At 38.1% G+C, this 21,654-nt stretch overlaps 2 protein-coding genes across 2 annotated transcripts in view; both read left to right on the forward strand.

Moving 5' to 3' along the window:
- LOC127181892 (zinc-alpha-2-glycoprotein) overlaps positions 1 to 21,654 on the forward strand; it is an 898,082-nt gene that overhangs the window by 640,650 nt on the left and 235,778 nt on the right. The window lies entirely within an intron of this gene.
- eomesa (eomesodermin homolog a) lies at positions 2,854 to 8,582 on the forward strand. Its single transcript, XM_051136886.1, has 7 exons — positions 2,854 to 3,261; positions 3,769 to 4,638; positions 4,845 to 4,999; positions 5,695 to 5,816; positions 6,279 to 6,437; positions 6,523 to 6,584; positions 7,441 to 8,582. The coding sequence occupies exons 2-7, from the start codon at positions 3,905 to 3,907 to the stop codon at positions 8,216 to 8,218; spliced, it is 2,010 nt and encodes a 669-aa protein (XP_050992843.1). The 5' UTR covers positions 2,854 to 3,261; positions 3,769 to 3,904; the 3' UTR covers positions 8,219 to 8,582.

A 21,654-nucleotide genomic window follows, 5' to 3' on the forward strand; every position in this document is an offset into this window, starting at 1 on the left:
TTTTTAATAGTGTAGTGTGAATGCTCTTAAAAAGAAAGGTTTTTTACTGGCATCTGTGGTTACACAAAGAACCTTTAACATCCATGGAATGTTTTCATTCCAAAAAAGGTTCTTTAAAGTGGAAAACGGTTCTTTATATTATTCAAATGTTCTTCACATGAGAAAAATAAATGGTTCTTTTAAAGAACAGTTCACTGAAGATTCCAAAAAAGGTTCTTTTATGGCATCGCTGCAAAACCACCTTTTGGAACCTTTATTTTTAAGAGTGAAAAACATTTGTGACCCTGACGCACAAAACCAGTCTTAAGTAGCACGGGTATATTTATAGCAATAGCCAACAATACACTGGGTCAAAATTTTAAATTTTTCTTTTATGCCAAAAATCATTAGGATATTAAGTAAAGATCATGTTCCATGAAGATATTTTCTAAATGTTCTATTGTAAATATATCAAAACTTAATGTTTGATTAGTAATATGCATTCCTAAGAGCTTCATTTGGACAACTTTAAAGGTGATTTTCTCACTATTTAAATGTTTTGCACCCTCAGAATTCACATTTTCAAATAGGTGTGTCTCAGCCAAATATTGTCCTGTCCTAACAAACCATGCAATAATAAAAAGCTTATTTATTCATTTATAAATCTCAATTTAACAAAACTGACCCTTCTGACTAGTTTTGTAGTCCAGGGTCACATTTTAGAATCTTAAGAACCTTTTTTCCACTTAAAAAGCATTTGTGATTCTATGGATGTTAAAAGTTCTTTATGGAACCATATTTAGATGCCAGAAGAGAATGTTTATTTTTAAGACTGTTTCAAAGCTTAATTTAACATCTCTTTAAACTGCACAGCAGCTACACCAAAAAGGTTTCAAAAGGGGGTTTTCATGCAGCAATGCCACACATTATTAAAAAATAAAGATGCTTTAAAAGGTTCTTCACAGCAATGCTATAGAAGAACCAATTTGTTGATCTCTTGTGAAACAGAAAGGTTCTTCAGATGTTACAGGTTCTTTATGGAACCATTTAGACAAAAAGGTTCTTCTATGGCATCGTGAAGCGCCTTTATTCTTAAGAGTGTAGAAGAATCATTTTGGGTTCCTCAAAGTACCATTTTCCTACAACATTTTATTAAGAACCGCCACTATAACGAACCTTTTGTGGAATGGAAAGGTTAAGATTCTTCACGGAACCACTGATGCCAGTAAACCAAAAAACCTGTAAACCCCGTAAAGAACCGTAAAGAACATTTGAATCATCTAAAGAGCTTTTTGTGGAATGGTTGTTCCAAAGGTTCTTCATGGAACCATATAGATGCTAATAAAGAATGTTTACATTTAAGAGTGTATGACTGACAGTCTAAAACGCAGAATTCTGTATTCTGCACGGAGAAGTCGTTCTCGTCTCAATATTCCTCTTAGCTGGGAGCTAATCCTTGTGAATCTCACACCTTAAAAACTACAAGGCACTTGGGACCCGGGATCTGTCAGGTGAGAACGCATAATCATTCCTGCGTGAGTGTGTGTGTGTGTTTCTCAGGTGCTTTGTGTGGATCGTCTTTACATCACACCTTCTCATACTATCAGTTGAGATCATTTCAGGATTTGATCTCATAATTTAGACACACCAACTGAGCTGAAACGACAAGTCCGAATCCAACTTTGGTTTTCTATTGCATTCATAGCTATAAACTTAAGGACTTAAAGATTGAAGCTGCAGATGTTGTTGGTTTCAGGAATAATGTGTGAGAGCAGCAGCAGGTCAAATCATGTTATCACTCCGAAAGCAAATAGAAGGAGGTCAAATGGGCCAAATAAAACGTGTGAATAGGTTAATGGACGATAGTGTGTTTTTTCGCGAGTAATATAATCACAACCTGTGACTTATTAAATGTATAACTGACTCTCTTTAATTTGTCATCCAGCCCGTGGCTGTCATCGAGGAATTTTAATTACAATGACGAGCTAAAGAGAGTCAGCGGATGGTTTTGATGAGGACACCCGGTGGGGTTTTTCATTAAAGGGCTCTCGCGCTGAGCGGGTGACCCTTTCCGGGTAACCGACCATTATCGCCACCCGGTCAGCGTGGTTCCGTATCTCGCGAACGTCAAGGAGCGTTTTTGTGGCCTGTCTGTCTGTCCGTTTCTCTCTCTCTCTCTCTCTTTCTCTCTCTTTTATCAGATTTGTGGTACAGAAGGGTTTTAATAAGGCGGTGTCTATCCGCCCGGCTGTCTCTTCCTTCACTATCACCGGTTCCTTCACACGGAAAAATAATTGGCCGGTTTCCCTGAGCTTGGAAAGGGGTTGAGCCGGGTGGGATTTGCCCCCGCCCCTCTCTTTTTTTTTATTACCACCGCCTGATGATAAAGACAATCAGATATTACCTTATGGTGAACTGGGGCTCAATTGTTTTTCCATCTGTTGACCTGCGTGTTTTTTTTTTCTCGTTTTGAAAATGTGTTCGGACATTTTTGTTTGAATCTTCCAGACGTTTTGTTTATTTTGCGCTTTTAAAAAACGTAATATTGCGCAGCAAATGTTTCATACAATCATAAATACGTGACATTAAATAAACAAATATGAGTATTTTAGAAATAAATACTTTATACGGTAGCTATTTAGAAATTATGAACAAAAAGATACGCCTATTTTCAATTAATCTATTGTTTATTGATCTTAAATCTAAAAAGAATACATAAAATATTTTTAAAATAATTAATAACTGTATTTGCATTTACTTGAACTAAAAATTACGTCGGGGTATATTTTAAGCATACTTGCATTATTATTTTATTATTATTAAAGGCGAAGGTGTTTTTTAAGAACCCCTCAGGTGACGCACGCGCGCGCCTCACGCCACACTCACCTCGTGCACGCCGAAAACAATCTCTTGCAGTTTTTTTTTCGTCCGGATCATGCAGACGCTGAAATAGAGTTGACAATAGAAATGCACATTAGCACACGTAGATTAGTCACTTAAATATGTAAATACACAACACTCTTCTAAAGGGGAAATGCTTTGGGTAATCACACGTTAAAATATCACTTAATTTTCGAATGTTTACTTGTGTTTCGTTGTCGACAGCAGAGAGAACTTACGCTGCTGGTCGCTTTTCTGCGCCGAAAAGAAGAGGAAAGCGTCTGAGCGCCAGCGTGCAGGTGCAGCCTGATTTACCCCAAACACACCGAGCCGGAGAAGGGTACAAGTTTAACCCCCAGCTCCACGGCAAACTGACATGGCGGTCCTGCGTGACAGTCTGTGGTGAGTTTGGGTTCCTCGTTAATCGTTTGTTAATTATTCGGGTTGCCAAGTTCAGTCGAGCTCAAGTGTATTTAGATAAAACCGTTCTCAGGTCAGCCTGGAGGACTCGTTAATTGTTTTGTTTTCGGTGCTTCTAAAATGGTGTCAAGTTCCTCTGTGGGTTCAATGTCAGTCTCAAATTAACACTCATTAATTGGCTGGAAACGAATTTTGAAAGGTTCTGTTTGGAAAGTTTTAGTCCAAACTAAAATTGTAGACATTCCAATTAAATTACAGATTAAACATCATTATTTACATTATTATTACTACTAATAGTACTCTTCTACCAAGGAAATCTTTTAAGTCATTAAAAACAGAAGACCTAAGATGCAAAAAAATGTATATGTTTTAAATAGTAGTAGGCCTCCGAGCCAATGAGAAAACAGTCAGAAGGAACGAATTGCCTAGACCCCGCCCCCTCGAGTGGGATCATATATAAACTCTCTCAAACAATTCTGTCACTCACAGATTACAGTTGAAAATCCGGAGGTGTCGCTTCAGAGGTCAAGCTGCGGGGCGCACGGATCCGCGTCCTGGTGTGATCTACTTATTGATCTCCACCTGCTTTTGATTGATCCTCATCCCCGTGTCAGTACATTGAAGAATGCAGTTAGAAAGCATCCTCCCTGGCGCATCTGTAAGCTTACCCAAGACCTTCTATAACCTGTCGTCGTCCTCAGAGAGCACCAACAACAGCCCAGGGTCAACGCAAATCGACTTTCAGGACATGGACCGGACTGAAGCCGAGCAGAGCTCTGGGGCCAAGAAGTTTTTGAGCGGTGGGAGCGCGCTGATGGATGAGGCTGACAGCGAGAGCTTCACCGGGAGTAAAGCATCAGCAGCAGCGGCGGCAGCCGCCGCACCGGACGCCCGGAAAAGTTCTCCAGTGATCGGTGGAGATGACGAGCTGTCCAGCGCTCGCCGCTACAACATCGACGAGCTGGGCACTGATCGCTATTTCATATCCTCGACCCAACCGAGCTCCGACGTGACCAACCCGTGCTCTCTCTTCCCGTACGGTGGCCAGACCGGGTCGGTGTACAGCGGCTCGAACGGGTCAAGGTATTCGTCGTCTCTGCATTACGGCTCGGTTCTTCCGCCCGGCGGCTTCTCATCTGCCGTGTGCGCCAGTCGGAGTCAATTTGGAAGCGGCTACCAATTTGGACAGGGTCCTGGGTGCCTGTACCCGTCCTATCCAGGACCGGGCTCCAGTTTGAGCTCGATGCCCATCCCGGGTTCGGGCTCCGCGGCGAGGGCGCAAGTTTACCTGTGTAACAGACCGCTGTGGCTCAAATTTCATCGCCATCAGACCGAGATGATCATCACTAAACAGGGCAGGTAAGAATGAGAAGTTTATGAGGTTTGAGAGAAGTTTGTTTAAAATGATTCTAGTAATTTAGAACATAAATGCTTGGTTTAAAATTGTTTTTCAAACACAATACGCAAAATACAATTTTATAAAATTATGCGCCTGAATTGAAAACTCAAATAATAATTCGCATTATTATAAAACGAATTTGTTTCTTTAACGATCGTCTTCGCAGACGGATGTTTCCCTTTCTGAGTTTTAATATCACTGGACTGAACCTGACGGCGCATTATAACGTGTTTGTGGAGATTGTTCTGGCCGATCCGAACCACTGGAGATTTCAGGGCGGAAAATGGGTCACCTGCGGGAAAGCGGACAACAACATGCAAGGTGAGAAAAAAAAAAAAAAAGCCGAGATGATATGAAAATAATTTGAGCAACATGACAGCCTGTTATATGTTAAACATGTCAAATGTTTTTGTTCTCGGATAAAATATATTTACCATAAATTGAATTAAACAAATATGCCGTTTATAATCAAGTAAAACGAAGGATAAATTAGATATTCGATTTCATTTTATTATTTTGAGTGGGATTTTAATTTTCATTCGATGTTGTGTTGATAAACGAATTGTTTAGGTTGTGTATAATATTATGGGAACGCATGAAAATTTGTTCAAATAAATTTCCAGACATTTTAAAACTAAAACATGATGTTATAATTACGAAAAACGTATTTAAATGCGCGCGATTGATTTATTTTTAATCAATCATTTTTTCCACTGTTTAACATGTCATTTCGTTTAACAATGAGTGTGTTTTGCAATGAAACAAGTTTCACATATAATGTGAGCGACTTGCAGCGATAACACTTGAGAACACGCGGGGGTGGACGTGTTATTCTCTTATATGTATTAGAATTATTCAAAACAAATCGCTCTTAGTCACCATACATCTGTTTTTCATGAAGGAGATTGTTTTTTATTTTACCGCTAATGTTTTTCGGTGGAGGCTTTTTCTGTATGTTTAGTCAAATTAATAATTTAACAGGACACAAAACATTAATAGTTTTTGCTTTTCTGTAGGAAACAAGGTTTATGTTCACCCAGAATCACCAAACACTGGAGCACATTGGATGAGACAAGAAATATCATTCGGGAAACTGAAGCTAACCAACAACAAGGGCGCAAATAACAACAATACTCAGGTAAACAAATCCTAACAAAACTAAAAACTGGAGAAAAAAATAATTACATTTAGGAATTGTGGATTGAAAATTGAAAATACTATAACATGTGCATGAACCTGCTGTTTACAAGATTTATTTTTCTTTTCTTTCTGACATGTTAATATTGGAAAGTGATGTTTTTAAAATATAGATGGAAAAACAAGAATCTTTCAATATTAATACTTTACTGTCTGATATTTTAGTACATGTTGCAAAGAACTGATGCATCTGCTGCATTTTAAAAATAAAGATGAGTGTGTGTGTGTGTGTGTGTGTGTGTGTGTGTGTGTGTGTGTGTGCTTGTGTGTAGAAACTTCCAGTCATCTCAGAGGTCTTCAAGTGTGGCTTTGACACCTCTGTTTGTCTAACTGCAAGCGCTGGCCATGAACTCTGCACAAACATTGATGCCTTCTGTCTCTGTGTGTATGTGTGTTGAAATAGATGATCGTCCTGCAGTCCCTGCACAAGTACCAGCCACGGCTGCACATTGTGGAGGTGACAGAGGATGGTGTGGAAGACATGAGTAGCGAAGCTAAAACACAGACCTTCACGTTCCCTGAAAACCAGTTCATCGCTGTAACGGCTTACCAGAACACAGACGTAAGCAGAAACTCAGCCGCAACTCCCTGCAGCCACTTCTGCATTTTGTGCCGCTTCTGAACTCCTGGTGTTTGTTTATTTGCAGATCACGCAGCTCAAGATCGACCACAACCCCTTTGCAAAAGGCTTCAGAGACAATTATGATTCGTAAGTGCGTTTCGACTTACAAAAAGTGACAGAGCTAATTATGAAACCCCTCCAAAATATACAGGCCCTCTTTTTGCCAGTCCCTTTATTTTAACAAAAATTCTAAGCAAAAAATAAGCACACTCAAAACTCAAACCTTAAATACATTTTTGTATTATTTAAAAGAGAGGTTTTGAGTCCAGTTTCATTTGTGTGTGCATTTATGCTACAATGCAATGTTTTTAACATTCTGTAAATGAAGGGTGAACACTGGTAAATTGGGACTGTATTTACAATATTTATATGGTAACACTTACCAGTTAATGCATTAACTAAAATTCTGCATTAATAAAAATGCAACAGTTCATTGCTGGTTCATGTTAGCTTAGGTTCATTAAATCATTGTTAACAGTTACAAATTTTAATTTCAGTAATGTATTAGTAAATATGTAATTAGTACAAAATGCTTTAGAAGCATTTTTTATTGTTTGTTTTAACTAATGCAGTTGACTATTGCTAACTTATAAAGTGTTATCATATATATTATTGCATTATACTAATATATATATATATATATAATATATTCCCTCCCATCTACACCTACAGAAAATATTTAGTAATTTTTGTGAATAAAACCAAGATTATTGGAGTACATTTACAAAATTTCACATTTAATTCAGTGCGTTACTTGCAGTTTCATTACAGTTAATAGTGAAATTTAGCAATTTCTGAATGCAATTTGTTTCTGCACCAAAATGTTTTTTCTAATTGATATTGCACAAGGCATTATATTTTAGGCAACTGATGAGAAAGCATCACTTTAAAGTGATAAGACAAACTCCTAACAGTCTCTCTTTTTCTGCCGTTTCTCTCTCAGGATGTATACGGCTCCAGAGAGCGACAGACTGACGCCCTCTCCTACTGATTCTCCGCGGTCGCACCAGATTGTACCCGGCGCCCGCTATGCAATGCAGCCCTTCTTCCAAGACCAGTTTGTAAACAACCTGCCGCAAAACCACCGCTTCTACGGCAGCGAGCGCGCTGTGCCGCAGACCAATGGCCTGCTTTCTCCTCAGAGCGAAGAGTCGGCCGCCGGCTCGGCTTCGGCTCAGCGCTGGTTCGTGGGGCCTGTCCAGCAAAGCGGGGCGTCCAGCAAACTGGACCTGTCTTACGACAGCGAATACTCGGCCTCCAGCCTCCTGCCGTACGGCATCAAGCCGCTCCCGCTGCAGAGTCCGCACGCGCTCGGCTACTACCCCGACTCGGCCTTCGCTTCCATGGCGGCCGGCTGGAGCAGCAGAAGTTCGTACCAGAGGAAGATGACCACCGGCCTGCCCTGGTCACCCCGGCCGAGCCCTCCGGCGTACGCCGACGACCTGCTGTCCTCTAAAGACAAGCTGCAGGACGACAGCTCCACGGCGGCCCCCACGACCGGCAGCGCCGGCCCCTGGATGGAGGCCCCGCCGGTGCTGAAGGCCGTAGACTCGGGGGACACCAGCGCATACTCGATGGCGTGTAAGAGGCGGCGCGTTTCGCCCGGAGGTTCCAGTACAGACGCTTCACCCACTATAAAGTGTGAGGACTTGAGCTCTGAGGAGTACAACAAAGAGAGCCATAAAGCCATGGGTTATTACGCCTTCTACACAAGCCCTTAAGAACTGCTCATTCGGGTCGAATCTCTTTCTCTCTCCTTATTTTGTTTGAAGTGATCTGCCCACGTTGTGTTTTTAACCTTTTAATCTGCAGGTGCCAAAGCTTTCGTGCTCCCGGTTGTGCTTGTTCATTTTTTGCTCATTTGTGAAATAAGCTTCATTTTAATGGGGTTTTTACTTTGGATTCTTTTTAAAGCATGCCCTTCATTCTTTTTAATCCTATTTTTCTATGAAGCCCAATGTGATTTTTCCTTTTATTTAAGATCCCTCTGTTGTACAGTATTTGTGCACTTTAGATTGTGATGTATCTTGTACAAATGTTCTCATGGCACTGTTATGAAAGGTGAAATAAAATGTGCTTTTCATACTTTCTTTGTCTTTATTTGCACTGCTATATTAAACACTCTTTTTAAATACACGTAGTTTGTACTTCCTATGTGATTAATAGCTAATTTGAAACGTTATGAACCAGTTAATTATAAAAATATATTCGTTACACTTTTGCTTTTTATCACGTCGCGTTTTAAACGTTTAGTTTGTAATATTTGCGCGACATTGTTTCATAAGCGGGAACGAGCGAAATGTTAGTAAATCATACTTTCTGGTTAATTGCATATAACTTGTATTTTGCATTCTTACGCGTTTAAATGTCTTAACGCCATTTACGAATTATTCACAATTTCTGCAATGACCCAAAGATCATTATTAATTGTATAATGTTTTTATTTTTGATTAATAATATCTCAATCTTAAACGAAAACAGAATCGTCCTTTTTAAATGTTGCACTCAACAATCGTTATTATTATTCTTAGAGATTCTGTTCGTTTTCTTTCGGCTTCTCCAGAAACATCAAGATGGATCTCCATCTCTAAATCAACCACAAACGCGCCGTTATGTCTTTTATATTTTTGAACGCATGCGTGTCGCATTTATTTATTTTGAACGCGTTCTGGCCAACAGGAGTTAGTCGCCTGTATATTCAGCAGCTTTTCCAAGAGTTATTTCGAATCACACGGGTGAATGTGACAGAGGAAGTCACTACAGTTCCTCATTTTCTCTCTTCGCGTTTTATGTCACTATTTTCTGCGCTTTAGATGAAAGTGACACAAATACATTGTCCTTTGCAAACCCTGCTGAACGCATTTAGAGCTGCTTCTGTACATGGACCGCACGATTGTACTTTCAATGCATTAAATAGATGCAATGCATTTTGTTCGAGAAATATAACGCATTTATGTTGTTCGAAATAGCAGCAAGGAACAGAAGCATTTGTGTGATTTTCAAGAACCCTTACAATTAAACATCAAGCGCTTATTGAAATATAAACTAGATGTTGTTTTAAGACTTTATTTTGAAAAGCGCATGTGATTGAAAATCTTTACAGACCGTCCGTTTTAAACCTAAATTTCTGACACATGCAATTTTCTTAATTGAGGAGGCAAGTGACTTCCTTCCTGCTATATTTTTCGGAAGAAGCTGAATGAAAGTGTGAATGTTACGCATCAAATATGAGATATGCTGGTCGTGCTGATAAACTTCCTAAGCAAGACACACGAGCATGGGCCCATATTTGGCATCTTTAATGAGAATTGGACCCTCTCGGAGCTCTGTTCTGTCTGTCAGCTCACAATCCTTCCTCATCAGCGAATCCCTCTTGAATTCATTTCAATGCCCCGGTATTTTTAAGTCTAATGAATTCTGTTGTCAGACTTCTTGACAGAAAGCGAAGACTCCGACTAACTCCAATTAACACCTTCTAATGATGCTGAGCTCCTGATGGCGCTGAGATCATCTGCCCCGGGCGGGGTACTGATGGGGGTAGCGGGGCTAAAAATGTTCTGTGCTCCTTCATCACCCGTGTCAGCGAATCCCAGACCGGATCACCGCGATCCGCCTCGCGCAGCGTGTACGAACTCCTGCCGGTGACGAGCATCTGTGCGGAAGCGCGCGCCTCGCCACTGCTGCTGACGCGCGTTCACGGGCGGTTTCTTACTCTGAGTTCGTGAGTCTCAGAAGACAAAAGTGTGGCACTTAAATTAAAAAGCGGCTTTTCCTAAAGACATTTTTCCTTCATTTCGTGTATTTCAGTCCATGCCTGTTAGCGCGCCATTTGCACCGTGAATGCTGCAGTGTCATTCGCTTCCAGTTATTTTAAAGAGTCAGTTTGCTGATTAATATTGCAGTCTGGTGTTTGTTATCATATTGTTTTATCATATTTTTTTATCATAATCATAAACACACTGGTTTGGAACGCAAATAATTGACCTCTTACACTCTTACGCCTTATTAACACTGTTTATTTTGTTAATTTAGGTATAACTGCTAATGAACCGGAAGCCTTGCGCATTCACGTAGGATACAACGGGGCTAAAGGCGCCCGGGGTAAAAGGCGCCTTTGTATTACTTTCCTCAAACCACTAGATGGCAGAAAAACGGGGCGTAGCACTTTTCAAAACATCGGCTTTTCAAGATACACGTGCAAATTTGCCTGATCTTTGACGCGATTGCTGGCAGCAGTTTCAAGTGGATTCTGTGCTTGCTTGATCTAATATTTGGTGTTTTAAAAAATGTTGTAAATGTTGACTATATCTTGAGACAATGGTCTTCTTTATGATTTTCAGTTTTAAGACAATTAAAGCAACAGTTTTTTTTTTTTAATAATGAAAGAATATGTAAAAATATAGTATTTGGGGTAAAAAGTGCTACAGCTGTTGGGGCTAAAAGGCACAATAATTAACATGATACTTAATAGATAAATTTTCCATTTGTTGACATGACATTGTTAGATTCAGATGGTAAATATCATTTTATGTTGGGTGTTCATCTTAGGGATAATCACCATGTTTAGAATGAAATCATCATATGTAAAATATTATGTGAATGCTATATCATTTGTTGTTACTACTGTAAATCTATATTCAATTACTATGGGATCTCCTTCAATGTTTTCAGATTCTTAAATTTTCAAATTATTGTTTCTGTATTTTAAAATGTTTTATGTTAACATATTTTAATGACAGTATATTTACTGAACAAAAAATAATTATTTTATTTATCAAAATAAGCAGAAAATAGTACAAACTATTTAGTGATTGTTTTGAACAAGCATTAACTTTTTTTAAAAAATTAAATTTTTTTAATTTTTTTTTTTTTTTTTACTAAAGTATTTGTATCAATACTGTGTGCCTTGTGTGAGGTAAAAGGCCCCCCCTTGCCAACTCATACATTTATAAAAATTTTAAACAAAATTAACAACTTGTATGATTTATCTTCACACAAAATCTCTTGCTAACATTATAAATACCACTAACTGTGGCAAATCATGGTTCATGCAACACAGACTAAAGCTTATAGGCCTCAAGCCCTTGACTATGATCCATCTTAATTTCTTGCTCCAACAGGAAACATGTAATCAAATATTAAAACTATGTGCGTTAGCAAACAAACGGTGACTAAAATTGATTTGAGGCCTATGCGATGAGGATGTTAATGGTACACAGCACACATGCTGACATTTAAAATTATATGCCACAGTTGTAAGCAGTTAATGGTTTATAGTGACTAATCTCAGTAGAGATCTGGTGGCTGATACAAGGTAGATATGAAATTATATTGCGGTGACATGTTTTTTTTATTTTCCCACCTCTAAAGGAAAGTTTTCGTCTTGTGTTGTGGCACTTTGAGATTGAACTGGAGGATGACTGATCTTGTCTTGTTCGTTTAGCTAATGGATCACATGCACACATGACCCTGAGCTTTGGGAGGACAGGAACTCTACTCCTACAACGAGTCAATCGACTGCAACACTAACACGCATTAATGCAGGAACTCCACTAATCAATAGACACTTCACCTGCGCTCTGCATGTCGAGAGTCACAGCATGTAAACGAGGAGAGAAAAACACGACCTCGTCTGATCCCGGGCCATCAGACACCTGAAGGGATTTCCAAAGAGGAAGTGATCCGGATTCACTCCAGACCACTTTGATGTGGTTAGCTTTATGTTTGAACCAATTTGGCCCATGCCAAAGTCATAAAAACAGCAGAAGCTCTTGATAAAGTTTATATTAAGAGCCAAAAAGTTCATTTTTAAGTAATTTCTTGTCATACAACAATGATTTTGGACATCTGTCAGCTTTGCCTCATGCAAATGCAATTGATCACCCATGATTCACTTATCCTACAACCAAATGTGACCCTGGACCACAAAACCAGTCTTAAGTAGCACCGATATATTTGTAGCAATAGCCAAAATTACACTGTATGGGTCAAAATTATTGATTTTTCTTTTATGGCAAAAATCATTAGGATAGTAAAGATCATGTTCCATGAAGATATGTTGTAAATGTCCTACTGTAAATATATCAAAACCTTTTGATTAGTAATATGCATTGCTAAGAACTTAATTTGGACAATTTTAAAGGTGATTTTCTCAATATTTAGATTTTTTTGCACCCAGATTCCAGATTTTCAAATAGTTGTATATATACATATTGTCTTACATATTATAAACTTGTATATTAAGCTTTCAGATGATGTATAAATCTTAGTTTCAAAAAATAGGCCCTTATGACTGGTTTTGTGGTCCAGGGTTACAAATGTGTCTAGCAATAAGAGAAAATGAGTAGTATTTCACTTGTCATTGTGTGATTGCAGCAGTTTTGTCTGGGCCACTAATATACACATTTGAGTTTAAGTTTTTAGGTGTAAAACATTAAACATTTCTAATGTGCAAACATTAAAAAAAGCTAAAAATGTGGAAAAACTGCACTGTGACTTTGTGCTGCAAAACAAACAGCTTTTTTTTATTTTAAATTGTAAAAATGTCTAATATTTCAAATTACATTTTTAAAACAGTTATTTTAAATTGTAATAATATTTCTGTATTATTAATGAAATAAATGCAGCCTTTGTGAGCAGAAAAACTTGCTTTGAAAACATTTAAAAAACAATTTAACCAGTATGGATTAATATGAATTAATAATATAAACAACTGTGGAACTTTTCTTTTGTTTCACGAAATAAACTATATAGAGTTGATCAAATAATGACAGTCTCTGTTTCTGAGTGAACTATCCCTTTAAGGCCCTCAAACATCATTAACAGACAGTGAAACAGTCCTCTAACACGGACTGAGTGAATGGACATGTAGCTTGCAGGAGGAGGTGTGGGGAATGAGAAAGAACTGAGATCAGTCTGTTCTCAGATTAATCTGACTCTTTAGGCTGATTTGAGGAGGTCAGGTCTGTTGTGTTGGGTCGTGATCACACAGATTGTCCAGCTGTAGCCTGGCCTGTGTGTCGGTGGCTTTGCTGCTCTGTGTGTGTTGTGTGTGTGTGTGTGTATGGTCTGGGTCAGTAGTGCGTGAATAACAGTGTTGGGGCCTGAAACTGTCCCCTGCTCAGACCTGCACTTAACACTGAATTGATTTCAGACACCCCTTGCCGTCCTGGGAGGGTCCGGGCTTTACCGCTGGAGAACAACCCCAATACACACACACCGAGCGCTGACACACACACATACTGTAAAATCAAAATTCTGCATAAGGTTGAACACACCAGCACTGATTTAGAAGAACAAAGCACTGGCTGTATGATCGGCATACTAACATGCAAGATGTATATTATGCAAATTTTCTTTTAATGCATGAAAAACACCTGTCAAAAAGTGCAATATACGCTCAGAGAGCACTACTGTTTCCCACAATGCAATGCACCCAATTTTTTTTTCCAGTATGACAAATGAAAGGGATTCTGTTAACGTTTATTTATTATTTATCTAATAATTCTTGACTCATTCTATGTGATTAAATTGCAGAATGTTAACAGGTTAGAGATGGAAATGATCATAATTTAGTTTTAAACACATAAGACTTTAGTTAATCTTTAAAACACACATTTTCATTGTATTTTTACAGAAGCCTGAAAGTGAAAGCAACCAAAACTAAGGTCATATGACCTTAAGGCATTGTTAAACAAATCCAAATAAATTGAGCATTTAATTGGTCAAGTCTTGTGAAGAAATACAGCTGCTTTACAAGATAAATAGATTTAATTTAAGGGTTTATTTTACTTTATCATTTGACTTTTTATGATCAACACACACACAGAGAGTGCATCAAATATGTCAAACACAGAAGCTGTTCATCATATAAAGTGATCATATCTCTTCACAAGACTTTGATTGAACCACTCGATTTATATGGATTCTTTTTATAATGCATTAATGGCCTTTTTTGATCTTCAAAGTTTTGTTTGTGTGAACTTTTTTGAAAAGAGGGACAGAAACTCCTAAAATAATAATAATAATTATTATTATTATTATAATTATTATAATTATTATTATTGTTATTATTATTATTATATAAATCATCATTTGTGACCCTGGACAACAAAACCAGTCAGAAGTACGATGGGTATATTTGTAGCAATAGCCAAAAATACATTGTTTGGTTTAAAATTATTGATTTTTCTTTAATGCCAAAAATCATTAGGATAATAAGTAAAGACCATGCTCCATTAAGATATTTTGTAAATTTCCTACCGTAGAACTTGCGATTTTCTCAATATTTTGATTTTTTTGCACCATCAGATTCCAGATTTTCAAAAAGTTGTGTCTCGGCCAAATATTGTCCTAACAAACCATGCATCAATGGAAAGCTTATTTATTCAGCTTTCAGATGATGCATGAATCTCAGTTTCAAAAAATCGACCCTTATGACTTGTTTTGTGGTCCTGGGTCATGCATAGATTCTTTTTGACGCATTTGCCTTTTTGAATTTTTAAAGATTTGTTTGCATTAACTTTTTGAAGGACAGAAATTCCTAAAACAAAATGTAAATAATTTGTGTTTCAAAGATGAACGAAGTCTTATGGGTTTGGAACAGATTATGAACCTTTTTTTTTTTTTTTTTTAAATTTTTGGGTGAAGTATCCCTTTAAGATGATTTTACGTAAAATTGAGTTAGAAATGCAAAATTCTAAGATAAGCGAATCTCATTCAAAACAATACAGCATATGACGTCTTGATGCATAATGAGCACTGTTTCACGTACTATTCACCGTACAGTAACTAGTACGCCAATATTTAATTTCAAAAGCATCCACACTTTCATGGTTCTGGGTCAGGATGGAGGGTCGGGGGCGTCGTTCAGTACCAGCGCCCCCCCTGTGGCTCTCCCCAGAGACACCAGCAGACACACGGAGCACTAAAGCTTCCAACATGACCGCAAACAAGTTCCAGTCAAGTGTGTGTATGCGCATGTGTGTGTGTGTACAGGGAGCGTGTTGTCCGTAGCCGGCGGGCTGGAAAGTCGCGGTGGCTGAAATCAATGCACTGGCACTTTGAGGAGCGTCCGACAGATTTAGGATGTCCCTGTAGGGTCCAAACCGCTGGAAAAAAAGAAAAACAACATCCCTCCATCCCTCCAGTGCCCCCAGGGAAGGAGGGATGCTATCTCTCCATCACCCCGGGGAACAAATGCAACACACTTGATAACCTCCATCCTGAATAACCCGCTTGACACACACACTTTGTTTATTGGCTTCTATTGTTTTAACACTGAACTAATGATATATTGCTCCAACCCTTTCTGCATTTTAGATCTACTTAACAAATAAATTAATTGAAATTAAATGTTGTAGTGTACACCAATTCATTATGTTAGATAAAATACAAGAATGTCAGAAATCAGTTGCATGGGACAACAATAATATTGACCAATCAAAATGAAGTATTCCAAAGCACCACAGATAATACCAATAAATCTGTAATTGGTGTACCTTATTAATATGTTTTTTTTTATTAAATAATAAATGTAGACTAACAGTCAAAGTTTTAGGGTTGGTGCAAATTTTATGGTTCTTAAAAGAAGTCTCTTCTGCTTACCAAAGCTGCATTTTTGGATCCAAAAATACAGTAAAAATTAGTAATATTGTGAAAAAATATTACAATTTAAAATTGCTGTTTTCTATGTGAATGTCTGCTAAAGCATTATTTATTTCTGTGATCAAAGCTGAATTTTCAGCATCATTACTTCAGTCTTCATTGTCACACGATCCTTCAGAAATCATTCTAATATGCTGATTTGCTGCTCACTTTATGAAAACTGTATTTTCATAAAAGAAAATAAAAATCTTACTGACCCCAAACTTTTGAATGCTAATCTAACTTCTAAGCAATTTTAAGCCATGTTTGATGGAGAAATGTTCATATAGCATAATGCCAGCAGTGTGATCAAATGTCTTTTGGAGCAGATGGTGGCTCCTCTAGAGCTGAACTGTTGACCCCGTTGGCCCCAGTTATGACAGACCTACAGGATCCTGGAGAACCAGAGGATGCATTGGTTCATAGCGATCTGTGGGAGTTCGTCTATCTTAGTTTAGTTAGCTGGAAAGCATAATCTCACGAGTGTTGGAAGTGTGATGTACTAGATAAAAGCTCAAGGATTGCTGGTTTGGTAGCCACAAAGAATGACCTATGACCATCACCACCATGTCTCTGTGCAAGGCACTTAACCTCAGGTTACTCCAGAGGGACTGAACCTGTGGTAAGTCAATGATTTGCGAACCCTCTCCAAAGTCCTGATCTGAATCAAATGATTCGCGATGCCGCTCCGAAGTTCCGATGCAAAGCAAAAGATTTGCGAACCCGTTCCAAAGTTCCGATCTTAATCAAATGATTCCCGATACGCAAAGTACGAAGTACCAAAAACCTCTCCGAAATCCTGATCTGAAACAAATGATTCGCTATACGCGCTACGAAGTCGCGAACTGAATCAAATGATTCGCGAACCTGCTCCGAAGTCCCGATCCGAATAATGATTCGCGAACCATAATTTCAGATCAGACTCGGATCGAATCATTTGACTTAGATCGGAACTTGGCGTATCGCGAATCATTTGACTTAAATAGGGACTTTAAATCGCGTATCGCGAATCATTTGATTTGAATAGTGCATATCGCGAAATGGGTTACGAACCCGTTCCGATCTAAATTAAACGATTTCGGAAAGGTTTTGGTACTTCGTACTTTGTGTATCGGGAATTATTTGATTAAGATCGGAACTTTGGAACAGGTTTGCGAATCTTTTGCTTTGCATCGGAACTTCGGAGCGGCATCGCGAATCATTTGATTCAGATCAGGACTTTGGAGAGGGTTCGCAAATCATTTGATTCAGTTCGCGACTTCGTAGCGCATAGAGCGAATCATTTGTTTTAGATCAGGATTTCAGAGCCCTGTGGTTTTATTTTGTAATACTTTGCATGTGCTTCACTTTATTTTTGCCATTTTGTTTTATTAGTGTATTTTTTATTTATCTAATTATCTTTTTTAGAATTTGAAAGAGAAGACCGTGTTTGTTAAGTGAGATCTCAGATTGTCCTCAGAAGTCCTTGAAAATAAAAAAGTAGTGCTAAGTCTTCGAAAGTCCTGGAATTTTATTATACAGCATCTGTACGAACCCTGCCTTGAATAGAAGTATTCATTTCTTTCAAGACCTCAAACTTTTGAACAGTAAAATATTTTTATCATTTAACTCCGAAATCCTGATCTGAAACAAATGATTCGCTATACACGCTACGAAGTCGCGAACCGAATCAAATGATTCGCGAACCTGCTCCAAAGTCCTGATCTGAAGCAAATGATTCGCGATCCACGCTCCGAAGTCCCGATCCGAATAATGATTCGCGAACCATAATTTCAGATCAGGACTCGGATCGCGAATCATTTGACTTAGAACAGAACTTGGCGTATCGCGAATCATTTGACTTAAAAAGGAACTTCAAATGATTCGCGATACATGATTTGAAGTCCCGATCTGAAACAAATGATTCGCCATAGATTGGAGCGCTTCAAAACAGTGAATCATTGATGATCAAATGATTTGGTTCATTTGTTCTTCTTTTCTATCTCCAGCCATGTTTACACGACATTGTCAGTACTACTATTGGTTTAGCTCGCTAGTTTTATAATATTAACTGAAACAATAGGAAAAAGTATAATGTTTTTTTTTTAATAATTGCGTGAATTTTGTGTGAAAAGATACGTGCTTATTGAAAAAAAATGAAACACTTGTTTCATAAATACATTGTCTTTCAATAATTCAAGCACTTTTCAAGTACCTCTTCAGGAATGTTGCTACTTTCAAGGGTTTTCCAGGCCTTAAATTTCAAGGAGTCAAATGCAAGTACTTCAAGGACACATTCAACTGATCAATAGTGACAGTAAAGATATTTATAATGTTGCAAAGATTTCTGTTTTAAATAACAGATATTCACATAGAAAACAGCTATTTTTAAATCATATTAGTATTTCACATTTTTTATGTTTTTTGATCAAATAAATGCAGCCTTGGTGAGAAGAAGAGACCCCAAAAAGCAAAGAAGAACAAAATTAGATCTTATCCGATACACATAGGTCTGTAGAATAAAACAGAATATAAATCCTATTTCCACACAAAGATAAGTGTTTGTGAGTTTCAGCTGATGTGCCAGAGCAGTGGCATGAATTTATGATGGGGTCATTCTCCACAGAGTAACCTGAGGTTAAGTGTCTTGATAACAGACACAGAGCTGATAATTCATAGGTCAGCCCTTGTGGGAATTGAACCAGCAACCTTCCAAATACCAGGTCTGAGCTCTGACCACAACGCCAAACCACACCAGACCACAAACCCTCCGGAAAACACGTCAGATTGATAAAAACAGCTCCTCTCAACACCTAAACAGCTGATCTCTCTCGAGCACAATGCTTGATAAAACAACCTGGAATTAAACCAAACACCAAACTACTGAACACTCCCAGATAAATGCTGCGCCTTATGTTGTTCCAAACCTTCCACTACGACTTACTTTCTTCAGAGAAACACAAAAGGAGTTGTTCTGCTTCAATCAATGACTACACAAAACAGTAAGAGTCTACAGCTCTTTGGAAAAGACAACTTTTGCACTTTTGAGAGTTTGGCTCTATAAATCACCATCTGTAACTCAGATATCCTGTTGCAGGAGAAATCAATAAACATGATGGTCAACTATTCCTTTAAGACTCAATATTTCTTCACCGCAGGTGTTTGTACCTAACGGTTAGACATGTGAATGTCTGCCTCTGGCACTGAAGCATTTTAGACTCCATTGCGTCATTGTGGTGACTGGCAACTCGCATCCAGACAAATTTCCGACAGCAGCTCTGTATGACACATAAATAATAGCCAAAAACGATGCTTTTCAAAAGTGCAACACAACAATAGCAGTGCTTGTTGAAAATAAAATGTGTTATTCTGCAAGCTCGTTGTTGAAAGAAATGCATGCATTTAGGAGAATATTGAAAGCTACTTGTAATATATGTGCATTTTATTGGTATGTGTATTCCTGGGAATCAAACCTATTGCATTTGTAAACTGTTAAAAGAATGATGGCAACGAAAGCAAAAGATTACGAAACTAAAAGTGCTTTTTATGCTCCAATAAAAGCATCATCATATCTGTGCATCAAAGGTACGCTCAGGTAAAGCAATGCAATCTCTGGATTTGACAAACCCGAACACACACCTCTGGTACTCAGTGTGTGTTAAAGGATCTGAACAGAACTACAATCGAGGTGTAATTAACTGGTGAGAGTGTCTGTGCTATCCGTGTTCTGTGGTGTGACTTGCCTTTTGGGAAAAGAACTATTTCAAGACTGAACCCCCTGCACGGTGAGAAAGCCACATCTGACATTTTACAGCGCACACCGCCGCTAGAACAGAGAGATGTGCTGTCATTTTTAGACAGATTTATGTCTGTCGGTATAAGAGAAAGTTTCTTGGTACAGCTGTTAGACTGAGAAAACATAACTCAAATAAACAAAAATATATTTGAGGGGCCTTCAAAAGACGAGCGAGACAGTCTTCAGAACATTAGAGAATGGAGAGATTACCAGCAATCTGTTAAAGACTGGACGAGATTGCTGAAGCCATAAAAATACACTTTTGTTTATGCTCGAAGCAGATGTTTCATACCAAATTGACATATGATAAAAAGCACAAATCACATTAAGTGGAAATTACCATGATAGAGTGGGGGAAAATACACAGCATATGCTCAAATAGGCCCCAAATGACATGAGGAAAGCCAAAAAGCAACAAATAACCTGCTATGTTTGCAAATGCATTGCTAAAGCTACGTTATGCATCAGTCTGACAATGAAACTGCAATGCAATTAATACAGATTTTAAGAAATCGTTCATAATATTCAAAGTATTATGCACAAATTTCTTGTTCAAAATACAATGCTTGGGATAAGGAATGCAAAACCTGGTCTGCTGTTTACTACAGTTTAAAATATCCCTCCATTCGCAATTGCATTGTATGTAATTCTGATGGTTCATTATTATTTTTAGTAAATATGCCGCATTTGAAGACACATGTTTAGGGATAACCAAAATAATCGAATCTAATCAAACCCAATCAAATTCCTGATTTCACAATGCATCATTTAGTGATGGATCATAACGGAATCATTGTCAGAGCATATATTTACACCCTTTTTAATCACTACACAAGAGTTCCTAACGAGCACTGAGTATTTATAGTGCAAGGATAGAGCTGATGAAGGTCCCAGAGCTGGTCCATCATGAGCAGGTGTCTTAACACTCACTCTAAAAATGGATGTTGATTGACATGCACATTAGAAACTGGGCTTTGATGGACGGATTCCAGAGATTATGCGCTAGGAAACAAGTCGAGGCCCATTGGGGTCCGAACTGCCTAAATCTTTCCTGTATATTCATTACAAGCATAAAGTTTGTCACAGTTTTCAGTCTTCTGCTGCCCTCTAGTGGTCTTTAGACCAGCAAATTCCTCACAAACTAGTTGGAAAACTAAAATTTTCTCGCTTAAATTAGCATTTGGTTAAAAATGTATAATATACATTAAACAACCAACACAGCATAAAAACTCGTGCTTGTATCGCCTATAAAAATAGTAGCCTACTGAAGCATAGGTTACAGTGATGGTAATATACCATGGTACATGAATAGGCCTATATGTAGCATAGTAGCTATTACTGTTCTGCGCTATTAACTATTAGCTATTAACATGACGTTTCAATGAATGCCCGGCCCATGTTCGAAACATGGTAATACTATGGTACTTATAAGTACTTAATAAGTACTTACATTATGATGTGAGGTTACTGTCCGCTTCATAATCTTGGAAAAATGGTTTATAAGGACCACACAGCGCGAGCATAGCCGTTATAACTTTTCCCGCTCATCAAGAATTTGAAATGATGCGGGGAAAACCTGTATGGAAGTGAAAGCTAAAGCTGACAGTCTATCAAAACGTAAGGATTAAATTAATAATATTAAAATAGATTGTCATATGCATCTGCCAATAGTTCTAATATTAATTATTATCTGCTAGTAATCCATCCTGAAGAAATGTTGATTCACGATTAGATGAT

Source organism: Labeo rohita, chromosome 19, assembly GCF_022985175.1.
Source record: "Labeo rohita strain BAU-BD-2019 chromosome 19, IGBB_LRoh.1.0, whole genome shotgun sequence".
NCBI classification, from domain to species: Eukaryota; Metazoa; Chordata; class Actinopteri; order Cypriniformes; family Cyprinidae; genus Labeo; species Labeo rohita.

Excerpts from the sequence above, each read along its gene's own strand:
- eomesa (XM_051136886.1), top strand. The coding sequence starts at position 3,905 with ATGCAGTTAGAAAGCATCCTCCCTGGCGCATCTGTAAGCTTACCCAAG. Across the intron at positions 5,817-6,278 it reads CAAATAACAACAATACTCAG|ATGATCGTCCTGCAGTCCCT; the intron begins GTAAACAAATCC and ends GTGTTGAAATAG. Across the intron at positions 6,438-6,522 it reads CGGCTTACCAGAACACAGAC|ATCACGCAGCTCAAGATCGA; the intron begins GTAAGCAGAAAC and ends GTTTATTTGCAG.